This window comes from Lemur catta, chromosome 3, assembly GCF_020740605.2.
Source record: "Lemur catta isolate mLemCat1 chromosome 3, mLemCat1.pri, whole genome shotgun sequence".
Lineage (NCBI taxonomy): Eukaryota > Metazoa > Chordata > Mammalia > Primates > Lemuridae > Lemur > Lemur catta.
In genome coordinates this window covers 76,838,892-76,855,105 of record NC_059130.1, presented here as the reverse complement: position 1 = coordinate 76,855,105, position 16,214 = coordinate 76,838,892, and the positions used below count along the sequence as shown (strand labels likewise).

General features: G+C 41.2%; 1 protein-coding gene across 1 annotated transcript in view; it reads right to left on the bottom strand.

Annotated features, from left to right (window-relative positions):
* JAK1 (Janus kinase 1) overlaps positions 1-16,214 on the bottom strand; it is a 119,610-nt gene that overhangs the window by 47,706 nt on the left and 55,690 nt on the right. Inside the window, exons 2-3 of the mRNA XM_045547834.1 lie at positions 3,446-3,528; positions 835-1,033 (exon numbers count right to left, since the gene is read on the bottom strand). Coding sequence (XP_045403790.1) covers positions 835-1,033; positions 3,446-3,451 — 205 coding nt within the window. The 5' untranslated portion in view covers positions 3,452-3,528. The remainder of the gene's footprint in view (positions 1-834; positions 1,034-3,445; positions 3,529-16,214) is intronic.

Here is a 16,214-nt window from a genome sequence, read left to right as displayed (position 1 = left end):
CGGAGATATAATTTACATACCATAAAATCTGTCCATTTTTAGTATAATTCAATGACTTTTAGTATATTTACTGATTTGTACAACCATCACACCACAATCTAAGTGGATTAGATCTGTGACTAAGTTCCTACCGTTTAACTTTACTTGTCATTTAAAATTAGACAAAAACTGGCAATGTCCTCAAGCTCAAAGGATAATGAAAGAGGCTTTGTTTACTTAGTCACTTTGGTTTCCCACCTTCTAAGGGTGATGAGCTAACTTAAAGACAAGCCTCACTTAAAAAAAAAAAGACAGTGTTGTTGACAGCCTCACTGTCCTTTTCACAACTTGGCGACCAGACCAAGCCACAAAGGACACTCAGCTTCTCACTTCAACTCAGCATCACACAGGTCACGGCAGCCGAAGGACGGGTCAAACTTGTCACAAGTTTCAAATCATTATTAAGATAGTGAGAGATGCTACTTGTGGGGCTTGTACTCTGAGCTAGGTGCTTTACACACCAGCTCTTGTAGTGCTGGTGTTATTCCAACTGTATGGATGTGGGGGAGATGAGAACGTGACTCCACGCAGTCGAGCGTCACCCCCTGGTATCCTACAGCTCGTTAGTGATGGAGGAGGAGTAAGCCACTTTGCAGATGAACAAAGTAAAAGGTGAAACTCTCAGAATTAAAACCACATGCAAGTAAGTGCCAAAGGCAGGGCAGAACACCCCCAACCCCAGAGCCTACACCTCTTTCTGCTCAGCAGAGCCAGAAGGGGCAGAGACCCCAGATCTGCTCCTGGGACAGAGTGCCACCAAAACCTCCCAAGCCCCGGGCAGCGGCCAGTACTCACGGCATTCCTGCGCAGCCCTGATGCACAGCTCCTCTGCAGTATACTCTCCACTGCTCAGCCGGAGGGGCTCCCTGTCCGACAGATAGAAGATCACTTCCACCCCCGGCTCGGGGGCCTCCAGATTCACCTCGGTCTTCTTGGAGCTCCTCATTTTAGCACAGAAAGCCATGGCATTGCAGTCCTCTTTTATATTTAGATACTGTTGTGGAAGGAAAACAAGGCTTTGTGGTCACTCTACATGCTCAATGTTCATGTGGCAAAAGAGAGCGTTACGAGGGTAAAGCAAGCAGAAATGCTTGGTAGCGGGTAAGTACCTCTCCCCGCCCCTCCCCTTCCTGAAAACCAAACGTGTCAGAATTTACAAGAGGTGAAACCATGGAAAATAATTATGCATACTAATTAATTAATTACACTCAGACCATATTTTCAAGAACCAGACTAACTTTAGACATGGCCTGAATTTATTTTCTCTATTTGCACACAAGCTGTAGCTGACAAATGTGGTCCATTCTGGAATCAATGATGTTAAGGGATTATTAGTTACTAATTCTGCCGCTACCTCTACTGGAATCATGTAACTTTTGAACAGACCTACGGCAGGAATGACAGTGCTTTAATTTTATTTCTTTCTCTCACTAAACAGCAAGCTTGGAGACAGCATGAACTAGGTCTTACCTATCTTCACATTCCCCTCTGAAATAGCATGCAAAATATGACTACCAACACATGTTCATATGTCACCCGGAAGAGCCATGAGAATGAATGACTGGAGCCAGGTCCCCATTACTCCCTGGGCAGGCAGGAGAATGGGCAGCACACCTTGTCCTGCCTTGCTCTGGAAAGGTTTGAACCCACGGTGAGAAGCTTGCAAGTAAGTCACTCATACGGGTGCCCTCAAAAGGGCAGGCAACTAAGTTCAAAGAACCAACCTCAGCCAACTCAGCCCTGGGCAAGGCCAGAGAGGGGAGAAATAAGGGAAAGCCTTACACATCCTTTCTTCCCCTGCCCCAACACCAGTGGCCTACAAACCAACCTCCCTGACCCCACCACATCCCTACTTTCTTCCTGTCTGCCAACCCAACCTTCACTTAACCCTCAAAGTAATGATTCTGTAACATATATCAGATCCTCCAATGGCTTCCATTAATCTACACGTCAATTCTCAAACTCTGAATCAGGGCCCTCCATCACCTGGCCAGTCAGCCTCACAAGCCTGATCTTCTACCACTCCCAGCTGAAACCCATGTTGTTTTTGCATCCTCCCCTATCCCAGTGCTGCTTCTCACCCTCCTGCCTTTGCTTACACCGATTCCTCTACAGGAATACTTTCCTCTTATCCCTTTCATGGCAAACTTCAACTTTCTTAAGGACTCAGCTCAGACATCACCTCCTCCAGGAAGCCTTCTCTAAACTTCTGTCCCATTCCCTAAATTCTCAGCTCTCTCTTCTGTGCTCCCAAATGCATCCCACTGCACTAACCACAGGAAATATGACCACCACACTCATGTGTCTGTCTGCCATTCTCTCACTCGCATGTTATGAGTTCCTTGGGGACAAGAACTGTGCCATTCATCCCATATCCCCAGTAGGAAGCACACAGGTTTACACACAGCGGGTGCTTCTGGAATGACCCAAGGAAGCTCCCTCAAAAGAGAAAAGTCATATAGGGCAGACAGCAGTCACAATTCTCTCACCAAATTCATTTCCTTAGTCTATTAGCTGCCATGGTGAGGTGAGATGCTTAAAAGATGGATATGAATCAAATATGCCTTAATGTACAAACTGAGAGGCATTTGATTTTAATCGTTTAACTTCCAAAATAAATCTGAAAACCAGAATCTTCCGGAAACCTAGCTGAAAGACTAAGCTTATAATCTACCTTGACATTCAGATCAACAGGCAAGACCATTTGAAACCCCAGCACTGAGCCCCCAACCCCATCCCACATTGAAAAATCAAGATGGAAAACAGAGTAGATAAAAGCCTACTTCATAATATGAGATAAAGCTTTGTCCTTGAGATCCTTTATAGATATGACAGGGAAAGAATTCAAGGAAAGTGTTATATCCTTTAACCCAAGGGAAATAAGCAAGTGTGTATAATTATACATTTACAAGACATGTCATTGTTTGAAAGAAGAAAAAAACTTAATTGACAATGTCCAACAGGAGAGGACTAAATACAATAAAGCACATCAACACAAGGGATGACTGTCCAGCTGTTAAGAAGGATGACATAAAGCTATACATAATCAATACTGAAAGATGTACATGATGTACTGTAAAGTGAAAGAAGCATAATATGGACATTACAGCTCTTCTCATTATGCATATTAAATCTGGAAGAACATACAAGAAATTGTTAACAGTGGTGAATATCTAGGAGAGATTATAACGGAACTTTACTCCGTACCTCCTATACTTTTGTAATCTTGAGATTTTTTTTCCAACCAGCACATTCAACATTGGGAATGAATAAAAATATCAACTTTTAAAAATTAAAGGCAATAGTACAGATAACCCTATAGGTACAAAATCAAAGTCTCCTTATTCTTTTTAAAAACTATATATTTTCCTTGTTTTCTTTTTTAAAAATTTGCAAATCTACATACCTGCATTTATTCGGCTGTCCAATGTTCCTCAAAAAGCAGAATGGATTTTCTTCTCTACTTTCTGAAGCCCATTCAGAGCTGAGCTAAAGATAAAAATAAATAAACAAAATAAATCAGCTGCAGAGGTAATTGCTTCTGAAACTAAGAGGACACTTTCATTAAGGAAGTAGCCCAAACCATAAGCCGGCAGGAAAAAGCATTTGGAAGGAAGAAGGAAAAAAACAAAAATTAAAAAAAAAAAAAAAAGACAGGCCATCAAGAGGACAGAGAGATGTCTCAGGGTGTAAACATCAAAGATGATACTAATTTCATTGCTTCAGGAAGTCAGAGACTTTAGCTTCCCAGCGTAGCATGCCCATCCAGCGTAGGTGAAGACTGTGTGTCAACAGCCCCTCCTCTCCTCATGCTGTGAACAGCAGTTTGGGATGTACAAACATGTGCCCTTTTATTTCCCATTTCCTTTAGAATCCCCCTCTCTCAACCTGGTCTACACACTCACACACCATGCTGTGTTATCTTAAAAGCTTTTCTTGTTGCTTCTCACAAATGCTTTTTTTAACGGTAGAATCAAATTATTTTTGCAAGTAAGAAGCTACAACCTTAGTGGTTCAAAATTGGTTTCCAAGTTAACAGTGATTACTGCCTCAGTTTTCTGTCTGGTCGTTCAACATTGTTGTATCAGAATCCAGTTTAGGAAGAGCATAGTCCCAGGCATTCCATGGCAGTGGGGGACGGTGAGGAGGGGGAGGAAGATGAGAGATGGGTTACCTCTGAGGCTTCGAGGCCAGCATCCCACAGAGCCTGACTAGCAAAGGTGGGAGACAGCACAAATGAAATGCAAAAGCAACCTAGACCGAGTGAGAGTGTCACAACGTCATCCTCTGGGCCTCCTGATAGCGCTAGTAACCAAGGCTGGCAAGGACTAGTTTGGGAAGGCTTTCTGCAGTGAGTGAGACAGGCAGAAGCGACGATGGGGGGACAATTTTAACAAGATTTGGAGAATAAATCATTACACTTTCAGCTTTTTAAAAATTAATATAATCAATTGTTTTAATTATGTGAAAAGACACCCTGCCCTGCATCAAAACAGCAATTAGAAACTAGCTACATGCTCATATCTTGCTTCAGCTCAGGACAGGGCTTCAAATGCTACATTCAGGAGCTTCATCGCTACCCACACAAGCATGCAACAAAATTACACTTGTACCCCCAAATTTATATCAAAAACAAGTATTTTTCAGCAGTTCTCCATGCAAGAAACTAACCTAGATCAGGAGACCACCACGAAGAGCAATATGGTCCCTGCCCACACGGAGCTTACAGTCTATAGGAACAATGGGATCAAAAAAGATGTGCGGAAAAAGGTCATTACAAAGAGCTAAAATGCTCTGAAGGAAAAACAGAGACCGTACAGCAGTGGGAATGTGGTCTCGTCTGGGGCACAGGAGGGAAAGTACATTGAGCTAAGACATCATGAACGTCCAGAGAGGCCAGTCCGGAAGCCAGAAGGGAGAAGGCCTTGGCAAAAGGATCAGCATGTGCCATAAAGGCCCTGTCAAAGGACGGAGCTAGCCTGGTCTCCCCAGCTGCATAAACAGGGAAACCCTCTATAATACTCCTTTTTACACCTGGGCACAGCACAGCACTAGTGAATTCATTGGCAGGACTTGCTAACAGCATGTCGGAGCCTTTCTACCCCAGGTTTCCCTGCAGCACACTATCATCTGCTGCTGCCAAGGAAGAGTGAAAACAGACCAGAGGACTTGTCTCAAGCCAGGAAGGGGACACAGACTCAGTCTTCTAGGGCAGGAGAAGACCTGTAAGTCCCACCAGCCCCAGGCTCCTTTCAGACAGGCTACCATATAAACCTTTTTAGAACTTACAAAGTTTTTTAACATGCACCTTCAGACCATGTGCTCCTTGAACTTAGGAGTCATGGAGTTTCTCCTGTCCTCATGTAAGATTCAAGAGTCAGACTAAAATCACTAAGATTCTTCTAGACCTAGGATTCTATGAAAATCTGTAATCAAGGAGAGTTTCATTTTCCTAATATTATTTCTCTACTTCAAGCAACACTTTATTGAAATCACATTGTACCTAATCTTCAAACTGACCTCCAGTATTGCTGGACAGGACAATAGGATGATACAGATTTGTGATGCTTAGCCTAGAGATTAAACTATTCGAGAAAACAATATTAGCAACAGAATTTCTAGACAGTATGTACTTACTATGATGTTTTTGTATGCTGATTCAATAACAACAAAACCTCTACTCTCAGGGAATTGACATTCTAATTATAAAAACAAAAAACACCCACGTAGCACTTAAAAGACATGGTAGGCACTGTTCTAAGCACTTTGAATCTAGGACTGCTGGTCCACTTTACATGAAATGACTACTGTCCTCATTCAGAATAACAAGTGTTTTTTAGTGCTACAGAGTCTATGTAATGGCTTCATCCAAATAACATTTCTCCCAAAATAAACCAGACAATGTGATCTAGCTGATTATTTTTAGAGCAGGTAGAAAAGGAGCAAGATCAGTTTTATAAACACTTTGGATAATTCCAAGAAATCAAGTTTCCTACTACAAGATACAAACGGAAAATCTTCAATGCTAGAAAAACTGACGAGTAGAAATTACAAAACATCCTTTAAAAAGAATATGATTTGCTGGACTCAATTTCCAACTCAAATGAATATAAAGACGCTTTGAAAATGGGAAGGATAAAGATGAGTAATCAAAAGCTTTTTGGTGATAGCAGTGTGTTTTTCCACCCTAATTTATCTATAAAATGTTCAAGGATTTGAAAGAAAACACCTTTCTTTGGGTGATAGACAATTACTTTTGTGGCTCAATTTTGTAGATGCTGCTTTACAAGAAAAAAAAAATCAGGGAAATTTTATAGATTACTTAAGTTTCTTTAGTTTATCACATTCTTATGCAACAGACAAGTATATCTGATACTTTCTGAATGAGGGAAAAGTAAAAGAAACAAAACACAGTTCTGTTTAGTCAGAACAAAGCCTCATTGCAATAGATAAAATATAACAAATATTATCCAAGATGCAAAATTCCTGAAATCTCTGTCTAAAGAGACTGAAACGCTCTTAAATTTTCAAGGACATCTTTTGAAATACTGGTATCTGTGCAAGGGAAGAATACACAATTAAATTTCGGATAGTGGACCAAAAAACAAAAACAGACCATTTTAATGTTCATAAATATGTTCATCAGAATGTTACTGCTTTTGTCAAGGGCTACTACCACTGGACTTACAACGGCAAAAACAGAGTAGGTGACAGCTGAAATGAGTAAGAATCAAAATAAAATATTGTGGGTATATGATTATTTTCACTAAAGAAACCACCACACCTACGAGTTATTTTATGTATGACTTAAAGGAATCAAAACCTGTGATTTGTGAAGTGGAAATACAAATAAAATGGTGATATATTAAGGTGTACACTCAGGAAAACTGAAAAGAAAAAAGAAAAACATGCAATTTAGAAAATGCCATGAAATCATCTGCTTAATACCGTAAAAAAATTTTAAGACTAAAGATCTTAAACTATTCCAGCAGGTCCCAATCCTAAGTTGGTGAAGAAAGCTAATACAACAATGTAAGCTATGAAAGGAGAGGGATTTTGTCTCTTTTGTTTATTAGTGCTTTATCCTCAGCACATAGTAGGTGATCAATAAGTTACATAATAGCTGTTAAATGAAAGATGAAGGTAATAAAGTGCACAGCAACATTATGCATTGTGATCCAGGATGTATAAGTTCTCACTAACTAACAAGTGCAACTATGAGCAAGTGATTTTAATATCTGAACCTATTTCTCTACCCACTAGCCAAGAGGGAACACCCTGCTTAAAGAATCAAAAAGATCTTTCCACGGGAAGCTGGGGCAGGAGGATCACTTGAGCCCAGGAGCTCGAGTCCAGCTGGGGCAACACAGTGAGACCCTGTCTCTTAAAAAAAAAAAAAAAAAAAAAATCTTTCAAGAGGTCTTCAGCGAGCACTTACAATGCCTTTTTAAAGGAGGCTACAGAGGGTGAAAGTGTTCAGAAAGGTGTTAGGTGTTGAAGCAATATAACATAGTCTTCATGGCAAAGGACTTAAAGTGGGCTATGAACCTGCTTAGAAGAGCAAAGAATAAATAGGGATTCCGAGCAAAAGCCTGGTTATAAATCAAAGCCCCATTTCATAAAGCTCAGATGACACAGCAGAGCAGTTAAGAGCATGGGCTGGCATCAGACTGAGCTGGGTTTGAATCCTGGCTTCTCCACCTACTGACTGCTGTAATCTTAGGCAAGTTATTTAATATTCCTAACTCTCAGTGTTCTTGGTGTAAGTGCGGAGATTAAAATAGCATTTATCTCACAGGGCTTTTAAGAGTTAAATGAGTTAATGCATATAAAGTGCCTCACAGAGTTTAGCATGCAGTAAGCACTCATATTTTGACCATAATTTCTGCTAAATTGATTACAGCTCAATGGAATACAGTTCCAGTCAAGGAGGAAAAAAAACCCAATATGTACTAAGTATCTCCAACATTTTATGCATGGAGTTAGGCATGTACTTACTTCTCATAAAAAGCATGAGAGGTTTTAGGCTAATCAGTGAGAGTGCCAGGAGTCAAACACGTGACTCTGATTCCAAGGACCTTGCTCTGTCCACAGGGGGAAGAATTGCTCTAAAATGTTCCCATTACCAACACCACTGTTTCTCTGGCTTTTTAGTATTTTCACAGTCTAACATCTACCTAGGAGACTGATCTTGTTCCACTGCAGTAAACCCTCTGTTCCAAGGCTGAAAGAACTGTCACTAAAAAGACCACCAAATGCCCTTGCTTTGCCTGCGTCCAGCCCACAGCTAGCACGTTGCTCTAGCACCACCACTGCAGGTATGGCAGGGAAAGTCTGCTGGCACGTGGCACAGGCCCACCCCACATAGACACGTTACCTCCTTGAAGGTTGACACACACAGCCAGCAGGGAAACTATCTTTTTTCCAGCCACACCATCAGTGGCTTCACACCCACAGAGCCATGAAAATGACTTGCATCCATTGCTCCCAGGCCCCCACTGCTCTGCCAAGCCCTGGAATCACAGTTCTTGTGATGAAAGCATCACAAGATACTATAAAGCTGATGGATTCCAGCCAAAGGGACGACATCATGTAAATATAAAATCTGCCATTTTTTCCAGTCAGCAAGTCAGAATTATGGCTTTTCTATATGCCACTCCTGCCACACAGAATAACTCATTTCTAACTATAGCAGCAATTCCAGGAATACCCCAGAACCGTAAGTGCTGCTTCATTTACAATAAACTAGGGATGATCAAACAATCAATGCCAACTCAATGATTCAGGGCTTTGCACGGCTCCCAGTGAGCCTGCTTTCTTGAGAGACAGCTTCTGATCAAAGTAAACACAATACTTTGCTTAATTTAAGTCAGTAAGTGTCTTTCTAAAAGCCACATGGTACCAAGTTACTCTGCTCATTTTTTTTAACTTTTTCTTCTTTTAAACTAATGATCACTAATACATCTATAATGTTATGAAACAGCACAGACTAGAGGATTTAGTGAAGACATCCACATCCTTACCCTGGGGGGTTAAAACACAGTGGCAGAAATGGACACTCACAACATGGGCGGTGGGGAGAATGGCCTGTCTTTACAGCATGTTGCCTTCTAATCATTCATTTCAAAAATACTTACGAAACATTTGTGCCACTGCAATAAAGCTTTGCATTTATACAGTACTTATGGCTTAAAAAAAATGCTTTCACGTCTATAACCACATTCAAGCCTCACAGCCTCTTCACAGATGAGAAAACTCAGCTCGGAGGTTCTCACGGTCAACCGGCCAGTGAGTGGCAAGACTAGGTCTCAAACACGTTTCTCGGCCTCCAGCCTCAATGCCCTTTCCATTTACCACCCCACCTGGGGCACGGTGCAGGGCTTTGGGGAAATCCAAAGAAGTAGCACAAATAAATCTGAACACACCAAAGCCGTACAGTGTATTGACAGCTGGTAAGACTAATGCAGACATGGGGAGTCTCAGGGAAGAGGGGGTAGAGAGAACCCTGAGAGACAGTAAGAATGCTCTGGGTGGGGGAGTGATTAGGGGATCTGTGCCTGGTTTTGAGAACCGTTGAAGATTGAAAAAGACAGACCGGAAGGGTGCAGCTGTTCCAGGAAAGGGTCAGAAGGAAAGAAAATCATGAGGATGGATGTGCAGGAAAGAGGATGCAGATCAGGAGAGGAACAGGTAGATGGCATAGAAAGGTGTGGCAGGGTCTGATGGAGGACAGACTTTGTGGGCCAGCTTCTTCCTGCAGGCAGGAAGACAAATCGCCAACCAGAAAGAGGCCCAGGTTCCAAACCAGCTCTGCTAGGACCTGCCTGGTCTTGAGCAAGCGTCTTAAGTTCTGCGAGCTCAAATTCTGCATAATGAAAAAGTATTAGATGACCTCTAAAGTTCCTTACAGAAGCAGTAAGAAGCTGGTCCTGGAGTCACCCTAACCTGGGTCCAGATCCCAGCTCTAACACTTACTGTCTGTGTGACCTTAGGCAAGTTTCTTAACCTTTCTGGGTTTGTTTCCTCTGAAAAATAGGAATAATAAAAGTATCTACTCTACAGGGTGGTTGTGATGATTGCTCTAAATCTCGTATGCTAAAATAAAAAGCTCACGCCCATTAGGAAATCAATTTTTCTGTGAGTACATACAAGGCTTTTAAAAACTTTTAAATTAAAAAAAAAAACAGAAACAAAACTTACAAATGTTCAAAACCACATTATGCTACACCCTAACACAGCTAATAATTTGTATTTCCAAAATGTCATAATGCAAAGACATAGAATCTCTTGCCACTATGCCATCTGACAAAGCTTGAAGATAACCATTATTTAAAGGAATGTGCAGGAAATAATCCCAAATTCTCCTGTCCCTTACTAAATTTTACTAATTTACTTGTGTGTCTACCACACATTTACCCACTTCCTCTGAGTAAATGCCGGCTTACCATCTTTACCATTGTCCCAGTGCAGTCACCCAACAAGAAGACATGAATATGAAATTCTGTAAGAAATGAACAAAAGATTGGAGCTGAAGACCTTAAGTGCTTGCTTTTTGCCCAGTGACCAGATAGCTAGATCTGCATTATCTATGCAGCATGGAGTTTCTTTTTACCTAAAGACATCTTTTTTGGTAATAACATATTTTTTTTTAAAAAGCCTAGTTTTTCTCAATACACCTTTAAAAGTTTTTAAATTGTTTCCTATCTGCCAAGTTGAGATTTTTAAGAACTTCATTTTTAGTTTGAATTAAAAGTTTACAAATTGATTTTTTCAAAAAAGTCAACAAACTGCAAGCACCTGTTAATAAGGGGCTTAAATAATATCATGATAATAATAAAATTTACCTTGTATTCCCTAGTTGTTTTTTTTTGTGGTTTTTTGTTGTTGTTGTTGTTTGTTTGTTTTTTGAGACTGGGTCTCTGTTTTACCCAGGGTAGACTGCAGTAGCATCATCATAGCACACTGCAACCTCAAACTCCTGGGCTGAAGCGATCCTCCTGCCTCAGCCTCCTGATTAGCTGGGACTACAAGCATGCACCACTGCGTCCGGCTAATTTTTTCTATTTTTGGTGGATATGGAGGTCTCACTCTTGCTCAGTCTGGTCTCAAAACTCCTGAGCTCAAGCGATCCTCCTCCCTCAGCCTCCCAGACTGCTAAGATTACAGGCATGAGCCACCGCATCCAGCTATATTCCTTGCTTTTATTCAATGTGTGTACCTTCCCCAGCTAAACATGAAACAGTGAGGTATATTTCATCTGGAATTCCTTTGATTTCTAGAATATCATTTCTTTCTTTCACCAACATGTAGCCTGTGACGTTTCAACACAAACAGCCAAGTAAGATCCACTATACAATGCCACACTCAGTCTTCACAGCACAGTTTTTCCTCCCAGAAAGCTCCCCAGTTGGTTACCTCCTAGATCCACAGAATGGTGCCACATAGATCTAGAAAATGTAGAAACTATCCCCGCAAAGCATGGAAAATCCATTTTTAAATTCTGCTAATAACCACTATTCTTACCCATGATTTATTCCCACAGTCCCTGGTTTCTAACTTTGTGATCACATCTAGTGATGCTTCACAGAACCTAGAGAATTCAAAACCCATTCTTTGTACTTTGCATCTGTACAAAATTTTCAGTGTATTTCACAGCAATAACCATTGTGAATGAGGAGAGGAGTTCAGTGCATGACCATCAGTGGGAACTTAGGGAAGGCTGGAAAGCTATTCAAGTCTTGGAGAAGGTTAGGAGTCTTCAGTTATTAATATATTTATCTACCAATGAACTGGAAAGGTGATCAGATGCAGTTATCCTTTCTCAAGAAAAATGCTCACTTTCCACTCTGCATGTAAGAAGGCAGAACCTCAATGAGACACTTTTTGCACCCTTGAAGTGAGGTTCCAAGGTCCAAAGCATGTCAACATCCATAATTCTTTTATCATATACCTGTCATCTAACAGACAACATTTGAATTTAGCCAAGCTGGCATCCACTTCATTGCACCAAACTATTTAGTGGCAATGCCTGATCTTTCATTCCTCTTAGTTTTTCTATTGTTTTTTGGGGAGAGGTGGTACAGTACAGACTTCAACCATGGAGCTTCTTTTGTCTCTCCTTTCTAGGGCATAAAAGTGTAGAGAGGATGGGAGGATAATTTGCTAAGACTACTTAGCAATTAGTAGGGGGTAAATATTACGGTAGGCTGTAAATGACTAATTGGGCTAAATATAACTACTAGGAGGAATCATCACTTGCTCTTGGACATCATTAAATAAGTAAAACACACCAAAACTCAACATGTAAAGCCTGCGAGGCATAGCTCAGTGAGAAGAAAAGAACACAGAAAAAGATGATCAAAGGAGAGTCAGTCACTCAAGAACATGACATGATAGTAATACATGACTGACTGCCAAGCACAGGACACACCTGACCAGGCAAAAGACAATGTCCAGAGAAAGTGTGGGCTTCGGGCTGGTGTGGTTAGTCTGATGCAGAAGACCTCAGGGAAAACCAGCATGGTGGTGGTTAAACATTCAGGCCAAACTTCGTAGCTGGGTTCAAAAACCTTTCAACTTTCAGTGATTGTTTTCTCATTTGCAAATAAGGATAATGGTAATTACTTTACAGGATTGTTTAAACTCTGGGGGGAAAAATATATACAGAGATATAGCAGAACAAGTGGCCCACGGCGGGCCCGCAATACTGTCACCCCTGTGGAGGAGGGTGGCACTTGGCCTAGGCCCACAGCGAGAGGAGGATGCAAATAGGACGAGAACAGGAGCTGACGGAAAGGAACATTCCACATAACAGAAACGTGAAGAAAGCAAAAGGAAAACGGGAGTGTAAAACACTTGCAGGGAGAATGAACAGAAGGTCTGCATAGAACAGAAGGAGATGAGGTAAGGAAGAAAGCTGGGGCCAGGCTACGGGGACCACAAATGCCCCACTTCGGAGTCCGGACTTTCCTTGAGGAGACACAACTCCCAAGGAGAACTCAAACCGACTCACAGGAATCCCTCAACACAAGAAGGCCCCCTGTCTGGGAATGTGTGCTACATGGGGTTCGGGTTCTCCAACACAGGAGATAATGGGGAAAGACGGGCAGAGGACACTTGGCATTCACCTGTGAAAATAATATCCTCCTTTTTAAATATTTTTAACGAATCATCTAGTCCTTGATGGCTATTTGGCACTGAACACTGAGACAAGACAATAAAAGTTAGCCAAGCAAATCACTCAAATATTGCTACTGGTAAGACCTAATCTGAATATTCGTTTGGGGGATCCACACTTTCACCCCACCTGTCTATTCACACAAACACACACACACTCACATACACACTCACACAAAGAAGAAACTCCTTTCTTTGAAAAAATAAAATGAGAAGCTAAAGGTTTTCTTCTGCGAATCATGATGGGAATGAGTCAGAAGGAAATTTCCCAAAGCTGTTGTCCTCCTGGTTGAAGAGTCTGGTGGGGACATTTACTAACAGCACTGGGGGAATGGACATTCTGCTGCTGGTGATTCATCCTCCTCCGCGGTGCAGTCAGAGGGAGGAGTCCATGGGGCTGCCCTTGGGAGCCACTCTGAATTATTTCTGTAACATCTTGTCCTTGGATAAAAAGGAAAGCAGAAATCAGAGGCCAGGAGGCCATATATTACTCAGTAGAGTTGTTTACACAGCCCTGCTTCCCTGTTATCCAGAATTCAGCATTCTGGACAATTGATAGACATAAGGTACCGAATGAATGTGGCAGAATGCACAAAAATCATGTTGAATAGAATTTTATCTGCCCTTGATGGTTGAGAAAATCATATCAGACCTTCTGAGTCCCTGGAATCATGATTTTGACCAATTTTCATTTTACAAGACTGTGAGGTATAGAATGAGGGCGTGGGGGAAACTCTGTTAGTGGAATTTGCATTTAAAAGTTCCCTTGTACTACTTCCCAGTTAGCAGACAATCTCCTCGAGCTTACATGAATGTTTTATCAGCTCACTGAGCTCTCTATGTCCAGCCAGGTATTCCCTGAACATGTCTGATCCCGGCCAAAACTGCTTGTCCCGTGCATTCCAGCGGTATACACAGCAAATAGGAGCAGAAACGTGGCACACATCCAGGTCCTTATATGCCAAATCTCATGGCTCCCACATTGCACCAAAATAAATATTAATAAAGGCACTTCTGCCTTTTTAGCCTTTCTCCAAATGAATACTAAAAGAGCAAAGTCAGCTTAACTGTTCACGACCATTGACTAACACAAAAATCAATATAATTTTATACTTTTTTACATTTTACAAAGTACTTTTAATACATGATCTCAATCCTCACAAAAATGTGAAGTATCATTCCTCTTATTTTACTCACAAGCAAACTAAGGCTTAGAAATACTAAGTCACTTGTGAAAGATCACAGGTATTTATTAAATAGAACTCAAATCCAAGTCATTAGGAGACAAAGGAAATGGAAATAAAGAAAAAACAACAAATGATCACAGTGAAAAGGTAAACTTTCCCTGCATTAAAATACTAGCATGCCATTTTTACCTATCTAGTCAGTAAAGCTGGTGTTGTAGTTGTTTTTAAATGTAAATACAAGCCTGGATTAGGCAGAAGTATAAATTACTGTCACCTTCAAACCATAAAAGTTATTTAGGATTACAATAAATATATACATTCAACACTGTAGAAAGATATCACTGAAAAGCAGACATTCCCTCTCTCCTTCCCAGAGATAGTCACTGTTCAGTTTCCGGGACAGGTTGAGCATCCTAAATCTCAAAGTCCAAAATCCTCCAGTGAGCATTTCCTTCGAACAATATGTCAGCACTCAAAAAGTTTCATATTTTGGAGCATTTTGGAGTTTAGATTTTTGGATTTGAGATGTTTAACCAGTAAGCATAATTCACATAGTCTAAAATCCAAAAAAAATCCAAAATACTTCTGATCCCAAGCATTTCAGATAAGGGATACTCAACCTGTACAACCTTCCTGGAGGACAATGTAGCCCCACATGCCAAGCTGGACCTTAAAATCTCCGTTTTGATGCAACAACCCTACAATACATTAAGGGAAAAAGGTTACAAAATAGCATGTATAGGATGATCCTAGCTATGATGCATAGGCACACACATAATCCTAAGAAGAGTGGGGAAAAATAGAGGGCAAGAAAGATACCGCAAGAATAAATTACCTGTATTAACAGTGATTATCGCAAGGTGCTTGTGAAATTAGTGGTTACTTCATTTTGCATACTTTTTAAGATTTTCTGTGTGCTCTGCAACAAATATGTGTTACTTCTCTAAAGAGGAGGAAAAGGTAATTTCTCCAGTTATACAAGAAGTCAGGGCTGGGAGTAGGGGTTCAAGAGAGTTAATTCCTAGTCCACTATTTAAGCTACCATATGGATATATCTATCACTCTACCGGCTGCAACAGTTCAAGAGTTACTAGCAGCCCAAACCAATTACGAGATGGGACAAGGTAAAACGTAATTACGTGCCAATGAGTGGCAGAGATATTAAGTGCTATGACTTCAGAGGAGAAAGATCATTCTAGCACAAATGATTCTAAAGGATTTGCAAATGAGAGATCTGGGCAGGTAAAGAGGAGAGGTGAGATCCATTCCAGGTGAAGATAAAGGTGCAAGCAAAGGTAGCAGGCAGAACATTGCCAAGCATGTTCTAGGGACAATAAGCATTCCATGAAGAGAGGTAGGAGACAAGACCTAGAAGGCAGCCGGGGTCAGAATGAATGAAGAGACGATGGTGCGGTAGACAGAGGTCTTGGAGTCATACACACTGCTGACACATCCACCTGAGGAGCAAGCCCTAATCTTTCTCTTAGCTCCACCCACTTCTTCCCCAGATTACAGCAACAACCTTCTGATAAGTTCTTGCCTTCTTCCTTCTCAGTCTCCACAATGCAGCCAGTTCTGCTTCTAAACCACAAATCTGAAAATCTTAACGCTTGAACTCTTTTAGTTCCTACTCTCACTGTCTTGGGAAAGATGGCTTACAAGGTTACTTGTGATCAGCCTCTCGTGGCTCACCACCATTCATACCCTGGACTCCTAACATCCTGAGTTATTTGCAGTTCCTGTAATCCAGCACAACTTTGTTCCCCAAAGCACCGCTGTTCCCATTCATCCTTCAGCTCACAGCTCAGGAAT